Source organism: Neofelis nebulosa, chromosome 2, assembly GCF_028018385.1.
Source record: "Neofelis nebulosa isolate mNeoNeb1 chromosome 2, mNeoNeb1.pri, whole genome shotgun sequence".
In the NCBI taxonomy this organism is placed as follows: domain Eukaryota; kingdom Metazoa; phylum Chordata; class Mammalia; order Carnivora; family Felidae; genus Neofelis; species Neofelis nebulosa.
Genome location: NC_080783.1, coordinates 195,273,345 through 195,287,796, shown reverse-complemented (window position 1 = coordinate 195,287,796; position 14,452 = coordinate 195,273,345). Strand labels below are relative to the sequence as shown.

Sequence of the window (14,452 nt, the reverse complement as noted above, 5' to 3'; positions counted from 1 at the left end):
CCCTGATGATAAGTGATGTTGAGCGTTTTTTCATGTGTCGGTTGGCCATCTGGATGTCTTTGGAGAAGTGTCTATTCACGTCTTTTGCCCATCTGTTCACTGGATTATTTGTTTTTTGGGTGTTGAGTTTGATAAATTCTTTATAGATTTTGGATACTAACCCTTTATCTGATATGTCATTTGCAAATATCTTCTCCCATTCTGTCAGTTGCCTTTTGGTTTTGCTGATTGTTGCCTTTACTTTGTAGAAGCTTTTTATTTTGATGAGGTAGGTCCCAATAGTTCATTTTTGCTTTTGTTTCCCTTGCCTCCGGCGACGTGTTGAGTAAGAAGTTGCTGCGGCCAAGGGCAAAGAGGTTTTTGCCTGCTTTCTCCTTGAGGATTTTGATGGCTTCCTGTCTTACATTTAGGTCTTTCATCCATTTTGAGTTTATTTTTGTGTATTGTGTAAGAAAGTGGTCCAGGTTCATTTTTCTGCATGCTGCTGTCCAGTTTTCCCAGCCCCACTTGCTAAAGAGACTGTCTTTATTCCATTGGATATTCTTTCTTGCTTTGTCAGAGATTAGTTGGCCATACGTTTGTGGGTCCATTTCTGGGTTCTCTATTCTGTTCCATTGATCTGAGAGTCTGTTTTTGTGCCAGTACCATACTGTCTTGATGATTACAGCTTTGTAATACAGCCCGAAGTCTGGGATTGTGTTGCCTCCTACTTTGGTTTTCTTTTTCAAGATTGCTTTGGCTATTCGGGGTCTTTTCTGGTTCCATACATGTCATGAGCTTTATCTTACAGTTTGGCCTGCTTTACTCACAGAATTCTATTAATTCACCTGGCCTTTCTATTTCTTGAATTCTTTCTTGTTCCTGCTAAGAACCTTGAACATTTGTTGTTCTTTTCTTGAATCTTCCCTTCCACTTTTACCTATTTTAAAGTTAAATTATTTTTGTTTTTTAGTAGTCTATACACCGAACACAGGGCTTGGACTCAAAATACGATCCCAAGATCAAGAGTCACATGCTCTTCCAGCTGAGCCACCTGGGCGCCCCCCTTTTCGCCTGTTTTGATTCTTAGTCATCCTTCAGATCTTAAATTAAGAAGCAGTTCCTTTGCTTTTCCTGACCTCTTATATCAGATAGCTCATCATGGTAGAGATTTATCTCAAACACTAAGATGTTTTAGAAATAGAAATGAAGGTTCTTACTATTGACCAGTTGAAAGAAATGGGGGAAAACCTCTAATTTTGGGAGTTCTCATTTGGCTTTTAGGGTGTTGGGGCTACAAGTAAAATGAAGAAGGGACCAATCATGAAAAGAGTAGGTTTTAGAGAGGAAGAAGATAAAGTACATTTGACAGTTTTCAGTTTCTACTTAATTTTTAAAAAAATTTTTTAAATGTTTTATTTATTTTTGAGAGAGAGAGAGAGAGACAGAGAGTATGAGCTGGACAGGGGTGAGAGAGAGGGAGACAGAATCCACAAAGCAGACTCCAGGCTCTGAGCTGTCAGAACAGAGACCGACATGGGGCTCGATCGAACCCATAAACCACGAGATCATGACCTGAGCTGAAGTCAGATGCCCAACCGACTGAGCCACCCAGGCGCCCCAGTCTCTACTTAATTATTGAAAACCTTGCCTCAGTTCCCTAAACAGTTTTAGAGCTCTTGGTTTGTTACTTAGTTGTCATTGAATAAGTTTATCATATAAACTATCAAATTATTAAAGTTATCACATAAACTCTCAAATATTAAAATCAGTTGGAGAATGTTTATGGTATTAGTCATTCTGTCCTCATGTATGTTATGGTATTATGTTTATCCTATCAGTTATGTCATTATGTATGAAGGATAGAAAATTGGACATTAACCTTTTTTTTTTTTTAATTTTTTTATCGTTTACTTATTTTTGAGACAGGGAGAGACAGAGCATGAATGGGGGAGGGTCAGAGAGAGAGGGAGACAGAGAATCCGAAACAGGCTCCAGGCTCTGAGCGGTCAGCACAGAGCCCGACGCGGGGCTCAAACTCACGGACCGCGAGATCATGACCTGAGCCGAAGTCGGAGGCTCAACCTACTGAGCCACCCAGGTGCCCCAAGGACATTAACTTTTTAAAAATTAAATTTATTGATTCGGCTATTGTGATTTTTTTTTTTTTTTTTTTTTTTTTTGCATGTGGGTGTGGGTGGTATGCTTGCCAATTCACAGTATATTTGGAATTTTTTTCTCTTTCCAGGGTTAGGGAATGTGAGTATTTTGTTTTAAAAGTAAAAATGTACTTTATCCCCAGTGCTTAATTTTTGGAATACAGGGGGCTGAGTCATTTGCCCAGAGGTTTTCTTTTATTTATTTATTTTTATTAAAGAAATTTTTTTTTTTTAATTTTACATTTGTTTTTGAGAGACAGAGAGAGAGCACAAGTGGGGCTGGGGCAGAGCGCGAAGGAGACACAGAATCCGAAGCAGGCTCCAGGCTCCGAGCTGACAGCACAGAGCCTGATGCAGGGTTCGAACCCATAGACCATGAGATCATGACCTGAGCCCAAGTTGGACACTTGATGGACTGAGCTACCCATGCACCCCTAAATGGTTACATGTTTTAAAGTTAATGGGCGGAACCCACAAGACTATTTTAACAACAAAAAGGGACGGTATTTTTTTTTGTTAGTACCACGCATGTTTATTTTTTTGATTTTTGGTTTCATTGGTTTCATTTGGTTTAATTTTGGTTTCATAGTATTGAGAAAATCCTTGCATATATATAATAGTTATTACAGACTCTTAAAAATAAAATTGGCTTGGCTTTTGAATTCAGTTAAATCTTTCATGAAACCTGAGGGCTGACTAGTAGGTCATTAATTTCAAAGGTAAATTTGTGACTGCTTAGATTTAATTTCTTATTTGTAAATATACTGATTGGACAAGAAGCACTGAAAACACGTTTAGTGAAACCATTATATTATCACAAAACTAAGTGTTTTGTCTAAATTTTTTGTTAATCAGTTGGTGAGATTATAGACCAGATAGGTGTTTTGGAGTCCTGCCTGTCATTTAATTGAAAGCAGTGTTAATGTTACCTGCCTGCACATTGTTGAGTAGTCACACAATTCAATGGTTTTTAATATTTTCATAATTGTGCAGCCAGAATCAATTTTAGAACATTTTCATCACCTGGAAAAGGAAGCCCTGTACCCAGATCTACTACAAAGCTTTAGTAAAACAGTATGCTACTGGCACAAAAATAGACCCATAGGTCAGTGGAACAAAATAGAGAGTCCAGAAACAAGTCTACACTTTGGTGAGTTAACCTATGACAAAGCAAGCGACATTATACAATGGGGGAAAAAAGTTTCTTAGATTAATGGTGCCGGGAAAACTGGACAGCTACATGCAAAAAGATGAAACTGTACCACTTTCTTTCACCATGCACAAAAATAAACTCAAAATGAATTAAGGACCTAAACGTGAGACCTGAAACCATAAAACTCCTAGAAGAAAGTGTAAGCATTAATCTCTTTGACTTAGACCCTAGCAACATTTTTCTAGATGTATCTCTTCAGAAAAGGGAAACAAAAATAAAACACACCAAAATAAGAAGCTTTTTGCACAGTGAAGGAAACGAACAAAATGAAAAGACACCTGTGAATGGGAGAAGATATTATAAATGATATACCTGACAAGGGTTAATACCTCTGATATATAATGAACTTATATAACAACATGAAAAAACAAAAACAAATAATTCGATTAAAAAATGGACAGAGGACCTGAACATTTTTCTAAAGACATACAAATAGCCAACCAGACCCAGGAAAAGATACACAATATCACTAATCATAAGGGAAATACAAATCAAAATTACAATGAGATATTACCTCACATCTGTCAGAATGGCTGAAATAAAACACACAAGAAACAAGCATTGGTGAGGTTGTGGAGGAAAAGGAACCCTTGTGCACTGTTTTTGGGGATGTAAATTGGTGCAGCCACTCTGGAAAACAATATAGAGGTTCCTCGGAAAACTAAAAATAGAAGTACCATGGGATCTAGTAATTCCACTACTGGGTCTTCACCCAAAGAAAATGAAAACACTACTTTGAGAAGATATATGTACCTTATGTCTATTGCAGCATATTTACAGTAGCCAAGATATGGAAGCAACCTTAATGTCCGTTGATAGTTGAGTGGATAAAGAAGATGTATACATACACAATGGAATATTACTCAGCTGTAGGAAAGAATGAGATCTTGCCATTTTGTGAGAACATGGAAGGACCTAGAGAGTATTCTAAATGAAATATGTCTGAGAAAGACAAATACCATATGATTTCACCTACATGTAGAATCTTTTTTTTTTTTAAAGTTTATATATTTTGACAGAAAGAGCACGTGTGTACACAAGTTTGGGAGAGGTAGAGAGAATGCCAAGTAGCTGATGGCACAGAGCCCAATACAGGGTTCCATCTCACAAACTGTGAGGTCGTGACCTGAGCCGAAATCCAGATTCAGACACTTAACCGACTGAGCCACCCAGGCACCCCACTTATGTGTGGAATCTGATAAAACAAATGAACAAACAAAAAGAAACAGACCCATAAACACAGAGTACAAACTGGTGATTGTCAGGGGGTGGAGTTGGGAAAAAGCAGTGAAGGGGAGCGGGAGGTACAGGCTTCCAGTTGTGGAATGAATAAGTCATGGAGATGAAAGGTACAGCCAACAGAATACAGTTAGTAGGTATTTTAATAGTATCATATTATTGACTTCAATAGCTACACTTATGCTGAGAATAGCATAATGTATAACTTAGAGTTGTTGAATCACTGTGTTGTACACCTGAAGCTAATAATAGCATCTTGTGTCAGCTATACTTCATTATTAAAAAAAAAAAGAAAAGAAAAAGAAAACAATCCTTTACTCATTAGCAGTATTCTCAGATCTTTCTCCTTAGTCTTAGGTGGGCACTAATCCATTTTGTCCTATGGTTTTGAAATGTGTACCCATTGTCAACAAAGGACTTGCTGACCGATACTGTATCTGTTGTAAACAAACCTATAAATTGTTTGGCATCAGTGGCAGTATATTTAGTCTTTGTTTTTGTTTTCTGTTTGAGAGGGAGGGAGAGGGGGAAGTAAGAAAACAAAGGTTTTGCTCTGAGCCATAGAGAAGATCATTGAATCCTAGAATTTTTGCCTTGCAAAAGAGTGTCTTAAGAGTGTCTTCTTATGTTCTTTCCATTGCTTTCATTTCTTTTGCGTCATAATCCGTTGGCTCCTGTTTCTCATGTCCAGTATAATTTTAATTAATGTACTTAATTTCCATTTTGTTATATATTTTTCATAATAAAATTTGAGTGGTCTAAATTCCAAGGTTTTTTTTTTTTTCCTTTTAGAATGTGAAAATCATTTATCTTTTGTGTTCAGCTTGCAGGGAAGTGTGGTATCAGCTTGATTCTTGTTTCTCATAGAACACAGTCTTATCTTAGGAGACTAAATTATAATATTGTATTATCCCTTCTTGGGTTTTATAATCAGCTCACAAAATGAAATGGTACATAATCCAAATTACCTTAGAAAATTTCTTTAAGTCATCCATAAAGTATAGGTATGTCACCCTTGGTAATGTCACTACTATATTTTTATTTTCTATCATTGAGTAAGATTATAGTTTCTTTGGCTGTGCATGCAAAGTGTCCAGGGTGGTATTGTACAAAATGTACATTATCTTTAAACACTTGGGATCCCCTCAGTGCAGGCAAGTACTGTTTCAATCTTTGGCTTGCCAAGTCACATGTCCCAATTTCTCTTTTATTCTGGAGCATAACTTGTTGGGTGGTTGGTTGGCCTTTATTGTTTTGCTTTCTTTTTCATTTTTATATGGTTGAAGTCAGTATGTTTAATGTGTTTTATGAATCACGTAGGCTATAATTCTTTTTATTCCTCATCAGTTTTTGTTTGAAATTCTGAAATTTCACCAGGATGTATCTTTTTTCCATATCCTCTTGGAGATGGTGGGCCCTTTCAGTCTCAAATAGTTTTTTAGGAAAATTTTCTTCTATCATTTCACCTTTCCATTGTTCTCTCCTTTGGGATGCCTTTGAGATTGCTCTTTGACCTGCTGGTTCAGTCTTGTTTAAAAAAAAATTTTTTTTTTAATGTTTATTTAGTTTTGAGAGAGAGAGAGTGCGAGCCAGGGAGGGGCAGAGAGAGAGAGAGAGAGAGAGAGAAAGAGAGAAAGAAAGAGACAGAATCTGAAACGGGCTCTAGGCTCTGAGCTGTCAGCACAGAGCCTGATGCAGGGCTCAAACTCACGAACCGTGAGATCATGGCCTGAGCCAAAGTCAAAAAAGCTTAACCGACTGAGCCATCCAGGTGCCTCCCTGCTAGTTCAGTCTTAACAGGGCATCATATAGAATATCTTTTCTAGCTCTTTTTGACTTTGTTGTATTTATTTTTGTTTGTTTTTCCACCTGAGAATTTTATCACTACCCTTTCCAATAAAATTTTAATTTTTGTAGTCATTTTCCTGTCTCTTGTCTCCTTTTCTTGGTTTTTAGTGTTTTTTTTTCCTTCTTTTGCATCTCTATCCTCTCATATCTCAGATACCACTTAAAATACTTTTTAGAAGTTTTCTTTCTGTAAATTGTTGCCTTCTGAGTGGTTCTGTTTATTCACCTTGAACTTTCTCCTTCACACGGTTTATTTCAGAAACTTGGGGGTCATTGGTTGTCTCTTCACATTTATACATATCAGATACTATCTTTTTTTTTTTTTTTTTTTTGAGAGAGAGGGTGCAAGTGAGCGAAGAGAGAGGAGAGATGTGGGACTCACTCAAAGTGGGACTTGAACTCAAGAAATGTGAGATCATGACCTGAGCCTAAGTCAGATGCTTAATGACTGAGCCACCCAGGCATCCTCAGATACTGTTAATTACTATACCCAGCTGTTGTGTTTCCTGTGTAGTTACATAGGTATCTAGGTGGTTGTTTTTTCCTTAAAAGTTTCTCCTTGAATGGGGAGACATACTCTGGCTTTTAGTGGGTAAGGTTTATCAAGAAGCAGCCTTCCTTGTGTTCTTGTCTCATTGATGAGAAGTAGGTGGGAAAGCACCTGCAATGCACACACTTGACAAAATGAGGAGCTCTTTACGTACTAGGGGTGGAGCGTGTGAGTGTTTCTAGCTCCTGGATAGAGTTGCTTTTGCTGTACTCCATTCCCCCCCTTCCCCCCCATTTCTGTCTTATTTATTTATTTATATTTTATTTTTAAACAATATTTATTTACTTTTGAGAGAGAAAGAGCAGGGGAGGGCCGAGAGGGAGACAGAATCCCAAGCAGGCTCCACTCTTGTCAGTGTAGAGCTTGGCGTGGGGCTTGAACTCATGAACTGTGAGATCATGACCTGAGTTGAAACCAAGAGTTGGGGGCTTAACCATCTGAGCCTGAGCCACCCAGATGCCCCTATTTATTTTTTTATTTATACATACACATATACGTGTGTGTGTGTGTGTGTGTGTACATATATTTTTTTAAACTACTATCTACACCCATTGTAGGGTTCAAATTCATGACCTGGAGATTGCATTCTCTACTAACTGAGCCAGTTACCATTCCCCCTGCACCTGTGTTTTAAAGATCCAAAATTACCTCAGACTTGGCTCTGCTTCTGTCCTAGGCCCTAACATAGTGAAATAGGAACAGGACTAACTTTCTTTTGAAGGACAGCTAAAAACCTATTTGATGCTGATTGTTCTGCTTAATTTTAATTAGAAGTTTTATATAGTTATCAGTGTTAGTAAGTTCTCAGTAAGTGTTGGCTGTCTTTATTATTATTATAAATACATAGGACTATATTTTGTGCTGCAAAAGTGATTTAAAAATAAGTTTATATTAGGGCATGTATTTGTCTCTTTGTTTTTGGTTTGGGGGTTTTCACGTGAGAGTTTATTTTATTCATTATAAATTATATTCTAGTCTACTTGGCAGTATTTTGTTTATCTTGTGATTTTGTATACTTTGGGTTGGAAATTACAGTTTTTGGGGGAGTGAGGAGGGATATCAGAAAGTATGATAGAATGTGACAATAATGTTACTTTTCTCTTTGCTTTTTTGCTTTTTCAGTTTGAGCAGAAAACTGGTGCAGTTTTTGATGAAATTGTAGAGAACTGTAAGTACCACTTTAGAAAAAAAAACAGTCATGTCTTTATATAGATAATAATTGAGTCTAGATAGAGCATTTATCAGTGTTTAACATTTAACAGTATTTAGTTTGGGCTGATTAATGCGATGGTCCAATTTGATATAGTTTAGAAATCATCACTCTGTTAGTATTTTCAGCAAGTTAATCTTAATTTTAAGAGTTTTTCCTTTTTTTAGTAAATATTTTATTCTCACAGATATTAGTGTTGAAATATAGCTAAGCTTTGTGTATGTATTAACCATATAGAAGTTTAGACTTAACCATTCAGTAAAGATTTCTACTTTGTTTACAGGGCTTCTTAATTTTCTGTTTATATTCTTTCTATGTTACATGATTCTCTGAAAATTTTTTTTGTTTCTTATGATTATAAAAGTAATACATTCAATTTTACAATACAAAAATGAAAAAAGCAGAAAATGAAAGCCTTTGTGTTTTTTATTCTCTAAAGATAACCACTTCTAAAAGTTTAATATATATCTTTCCAGACTTTTTTTCTGTGGATGTATATAGATCTATGTATGACAGGTAGGGATTTATATATGTTTGTAGGGATCCTGTGGATACTGTTCTTGCTTTTTTCATTCAACTGCCTTAACATCTCTGTATGTCAATGGATTTTGACCTTTTGCATCGTTTCTGATGGCTACTTGGTATTTTATTGTATGGGTGTATTATAATTTAGCCATCTTCCTCTTTTATTTATGTATGTATTCTTTTCAGTTTTTCAGTATTACAAACAATATTTAGTATGTATTCCTATACACATTTTTGTTTACTTCTATTGAAATAGACAAAGGGACTGTATCCTTTTCTGTAGAATAAATTCTAAGAATAGAACTGCTGAATCATCAAAGGATGTTTGTGTGCTTGTTCATGAAGAATAAATTTTGTCATCTAGAGCTAGTAAGTCAAGGAAAATATACATTTCTTTTTTAATTTTTTTTTTAAGTCCCGGTAGTAGGATCTGTGAGTACCTTCTTTGGAATTAGTTTGTTAACGTTTTTTGAGAGAGAACAGGTTTTTATAGAGTACATATTGAGAGGTAGCTAGCTCTCTTGATCTTTAATGGTCTTGGAATAATCTGGAGTTCATTCATGTCTAGGCTGGGCTATTGAGAGCACAAAGACAGGAACTGCTGACTTGAGCCCCTGTACATGTTCTCCCTGTTGCCTTGCCTTCCTTATAGCATGGCGGCCTCCAGGTAGACTTCTCTCATGGTGGCTCAGGCTCCAAGCAAAAAGAGTAATTCAGTGAAGAAAGCAGAATCAGCATCTTTTCTGAGCTACCTTCAGAAGTCACACAGTGTCCTTTCTACTAACTACATCCTTTAGGTATGAGGGAGTCACAAGCCTGCTCAGATTCAGGAGAAGAGGATATTCAGACCTCACTTTTTTTTTTTTTTTTTTAATTAAATTGTTTTGTTTATTTATTTTTGAGAGAGAAACAGAGTGCAAGTGGGGGAAGGGCAGAGAGAGAAGGAGACACAGAATCTGAAGCAGGCTCCAGGCCCTGAGATGTCAGCACACAACCCAGTGCAGGGCTTGAACTCAGGGACCGTGAAATCATGACCTGAGCCGAAGTCAGACACTTAACCAACTGAGCCACCCAGGCGCCCCTAGACCTTACTTCTTGATAGAAGGGTCAAGGTCACATTGTAGAAAACAATGTAGATGGGAGATACTATTGCAGCTGTATTTGGAAAATCCAGTCTGCATTCACAGCATATAATGCTGTCACATGATATTTTATTCACATGATATTTTATTCTAAACTAGAAGATGGCTTAAAAAAGAAATTCATTCTTTAGGTCTGTATGTGGATATTCATAACATTAACCACTCCTGTAATACAGAAACAGAAACTGATGAATCTGATCATGCATGATATTTTATGAGTAAAATTTTGTCTTTTTTTTTTTGACTTAGTCATTCCTTTCCATATCATCATTGTCCCTATTGCCCCCTACCCTATACCTTTGTAGGTAGCCTTTCACGTTTTTCTCCAGTGTTCCTAAAATCATTATCATATATATACATATATAGACACATAATATATATACATGTATATACAATATATACATGTATAAATATATATAATATATGCAAATATACATATTTATATGTGTATATGTAAGGGTTTTGAAGATTTTTATTTTTTGTTTAACAGGTGAGATCATCATATACATAGATTTCTCTACCTAGCTTCTTTCATTCAGGAGTACTTTATGATCTCCTTCCATCTCGACTGGGATAGCTTCAACATCACAGGGTTTAGATGTGCAAGTCAACTTTTCCCCTTTCCCCTTTCCCCTTTCAGACACTGATGTTATTTTAGTTGTTGTTTTTTTTTTTTTTTTTACCATGATGATCAATGAAGTATGAAAAATCCTTTAAGAATATCCTTATATATTAGTTTTATATGTGTGCATAGATTATAGAGAGTGGGTATTGTTTGGTAAAGGGTATGTGTAATTTTAATAGATGTTTCTGTCCTGCTTTTCAAAACTTGACTGTCTTACATTTCCATCAGAAATGTATAAGAACACCTCCTCACCCCATTAATGTCCATTATAGCTCTTCTTCATGTTTAGCAATCTGATGGATGTGAAATAGCACAGTGTTAACTTTATTCTGCATTTTCTTAACTCCTGTTGAATTTGAATTTAAGCAGTTTTTAAGAATTTCAACATTTGGACTGGCTCCTCTGTATTGTCGAATTGTAAATATTTGTTAAATAAATGAATACCCTTTGCCCATTTCTTAAAGTTTTTTTTCATGACACGTTACAGGCTTTTTGTAATATCATAATCATAGTTATTAAGGGGAGTGATAATAGGCATGGTAAAGGATAAAACTGAAAGAAGGTTCAGGTATACTTTTAAAAAGATAGACATTCACTCAGGAAATTTAACTTTTAGAAAAGATAACTTAAAGTTCTTTTAATAATGAAGTAGAGGGGGTTGATTTCCTTTGTTTTGTTTCTTTTTGCTTGTGTCACCTTTTCCTAAACAAATGTTTTTTTTTTTTTTAATTTTTTTTTTTTTTAACATTTATTTATTTTTGAGACAGAGAGAGACAGAGCATGAACGGGGGAGGGTCAGAGAGAGAGGGAGACACAGAATCCGAAATAGGCTCCAGGCTCTGAGCGGTCAGCACAGAGCCCAATGCGGGGCTTGAACTCACGGACCGGACCGTGAGATCATGACCTGAGCTGAAGTCGGACGCTCAACCGACTGAGCCACCCAGGTGCCCCTAAACAAATGTTTTTAATATAAAAAATTTTGGTCTTTTTTAACATCATGGTTTTCAGTTTTGGTTTAAAAAAGTTTTCCTCACCCTTTGAATATATGTTATCCTAGAGTTTATTGGAGTATTTAGAAAAATATTTTTAAAAAGTGTTAAACACAAAAAATATTTAAATCATGTGAGATATATTAAAAATAAAAACCTCTGACTTCACCACCACCCAGCTGAGAAAAATGTGCATGATCATGCCTTTCGTGCCAATCCCTTGGTCCCATTCTGTTCTTCTCTTTACACAGCCATTATCCTCAATTTTGCTTAATTCCTTGCATTTCTTCATAGTTTTTACCACATTTACATTATTAATCAAGAGATTATTTAGTTTTGCTTATTAATAGATTTTATATTGGTTTTGAATTACACTGTATATGTTACCACTTTCTTTTTCTTAACCATATATTCCTGAGATTTGAATGTAGTGTTGCATGTAGCTCTCATTCATTCATCACTGATGTGTATTTATTCATTAAATACATTACAATTTATTTATTTTTAAAAATGGTAGTAAAAAGTATATAATGTAAAATTTACCACCTTAATTATTTTTAAGTGTATAATTCAGTATTTTAAGTACATTCACATTGTTGTGCAACAGATCTCTAGAACTTTTTATCTTGCAAAACAGAAATTTTTAATAGTTCATTCATTTATTAACGAAAAAAAAGTCTGTTTCCCCCTTAAGGTTTATCTGTGTTGTAACATGTCAGAATGTCATGTCGGAGTGTCCTTCCTTTTTAAGGCTGAATAATATTCCATTGTATGGGTAGACCATTTTGTTTATCCATTCTTGTGTTGATGCAGTGAGCATGAGTGTGTAAATATCTCTTCAAGATCTTGCTTTTGTTTTTCTTGGCTATATACCCAGAAATGGAGATCACTGGTTTATATAATACTGTTTTCAAGTTTTGGAGGAACTGCCATGCTATTTTCAGTTGTGATTTGTACCATTTTAAATTTGCACCAGCAGTGAACAGGGTTACAATTTCTTTACATCTTTGCCAACACTGCTACTTTTCTGTGTTTTTGATAGTAGCCACCCTAGAGGTTGTGAGGTGATGATAACCTCATTGTAGTTTTGGTTTTCATTTCTCTAATGATTAGTGATGTTGAGCATCTTTTCATAGGCTTGTTGAAAGTCCTTTGCCTGTTTTTGACTTGGGTTATTTGATTCTTTTGTTCGTGTTGATTTCTAGTTCTTTATATATTCTGGATATTAACTCCTTATCGGATATATGATTTACGAAAGTTTTTTTCCCATTCTGTACATTGCCTTTTCACTCTGTTGATGGTTCCTTTTGATGCACAGACGTTTTTCAAATTTGGTGGCCAATTTGTTTAGTTTTGCTTTTGTTGCATGTGCTTTTGGTGGTGTCATATCCGAGAAATTGTTGCCAGATTCAGTGACATGAAGCTGTGGTATATGCGTGTGTGTGTGTGTATGTGTGTGTGTGTGTGTGTGTGTGTTCAGGAGTTTTTAGGTCTTCTGCTTAAAATATACCAGAACTTTAAAATCATTGTACTGTCTATATACTTCTCGTTGTTCCTCATTCTTCTGTTTTTTCTTTATGAACATTATTTTATATATTTCAGGATATATACAAGAAAGTGCCATGTATGGAATTCAATGTAAAATGTATTTATTATGGTGGGTCCCTGTCAAAAACTAGCTTATTATTTTTTTAAAAATGTTTATTCAGAGACAAAGCATAAGCAGGGGAGGGACAGAGAGATTAAGAGAGAGAATGAGTCCCAGCAGGCTCCACACTGTCAGTGCAGAGCCTAACATGGGGGCTTGATCCCATGAAATGTAAGATCATGCATGACCTGAGCAAACTCAAGAGTGGGACCTTTCACCGACTGAGCCACCCAGGTGCCCCTGTTAGAAACAAGTTTAAAATTTCTTTCTTTCTTTCTTTCTTTCTTTCTTTCTTTCTTTCTTTCTTTCTTTCTTTCTTTCTTTCTTTCTTTCTTTCTTTTCTTTCTTTCTTTCTTTCTTTCTTTCTTTCTTTCTTTCTTTCTTTCTTTCTTTCTTTCTTTTAAATATTTGTTTATTTTTTGGGAGAGCACAAGTCAGGGAGGGACTGAGAGAGGGGAACAGAGGATCTGAAGCAGGCTCTGCACTGACAGGTTGACAGCAATTAAGCCTGATGTGGGGGTTCAGCTTACAAACTATGAGATCGTAACCTGAGCTGAAGGTGGATGCTCAACCAAATGAGCCACCCAGGTGCCCCCAGAATCTATTTCTTAAGTCAGGGATTGGCAAACGGTTTTCTCTGACAGGTCAGACAGAAAATATTTTAGGCTTTATAGGTCATGCTGTTTTTTGTTTTGTTTTGTTTTTCAAATTTATTTAAAGTTGGTATTTTTATTTTATTTTATTGTATTTTATTTTCTTTATTTTGAGAGAGTGTGAGTGGGGGAGGGGCAAAGAGAGAGGGAGACAGATAATCTCAAGCAGGCTCTGTGCTGTCAGCACAGAGCCCAATGTGGGGCTCGAACTCATGAACCATGAGATCATGACCTGAGCCAAAATCAAGAGTTGGATGCTTAACCAACTGAGCCACCTAGATGCCCCAATAAATTTTTATTAAAGGAATTTTACATATGATTCCTTCCCCTGCCAGTCATTGTAGTTCTCCAAAGTCAGAATCATAATCTTCAAAATAACCGGGTTGTTTTTTTTTTAAATGTTTATTTACTTTTGATAAAGAGCGCATCAGTAGGGGAGGGGACAGAGAGAGACAGGGACAGAGGATCCAAAGCGGGCTCCAGGCTGACAGCAATGAAACCAGTGCAGGTGCTCGAACTCAGTGAACCATGAGATCATGACCTGAGCCAAAGTTGGATGCTCAACCGACTGAGGCATCCATGTGCCCCTCAAAATAGCCCTTTTACAAGAACTTCTGTTGAGTCCACAATTGTCACTGTCAGACCAGTTCTTTCAATTGGGCTTCTTTGATC

At 36.1% G+C, this 14,452-nt stretch overlaps 1 protein-coding gene across 6 annotated transcripts in view; it reads left to right on the top strand.

The window, feature by feature from the left end:
• The window catches only part of ZMYM4 (zinc finger MYM-type containing 4), a 150,209-nt gene that overhangs the window by 54,817 nt on the left and 80,940 nt on the right, over nt 1-14,452 (top strand). For all 6 annotated transcript variants that reach the window (XM_058718098.1, XM_058718100.1, XM_058718105.1 and 3 more), the window contains one exon: nt 8,111-8,156. In XM_058718098.1, the coding sequence (XP_058574081.1) occupies nt 8,111-8,156 (46 nt within the window). Of the gene's footprint in view, nt 1-8,110; nt 8,157-14,452 lie in introns of those variants that run through there.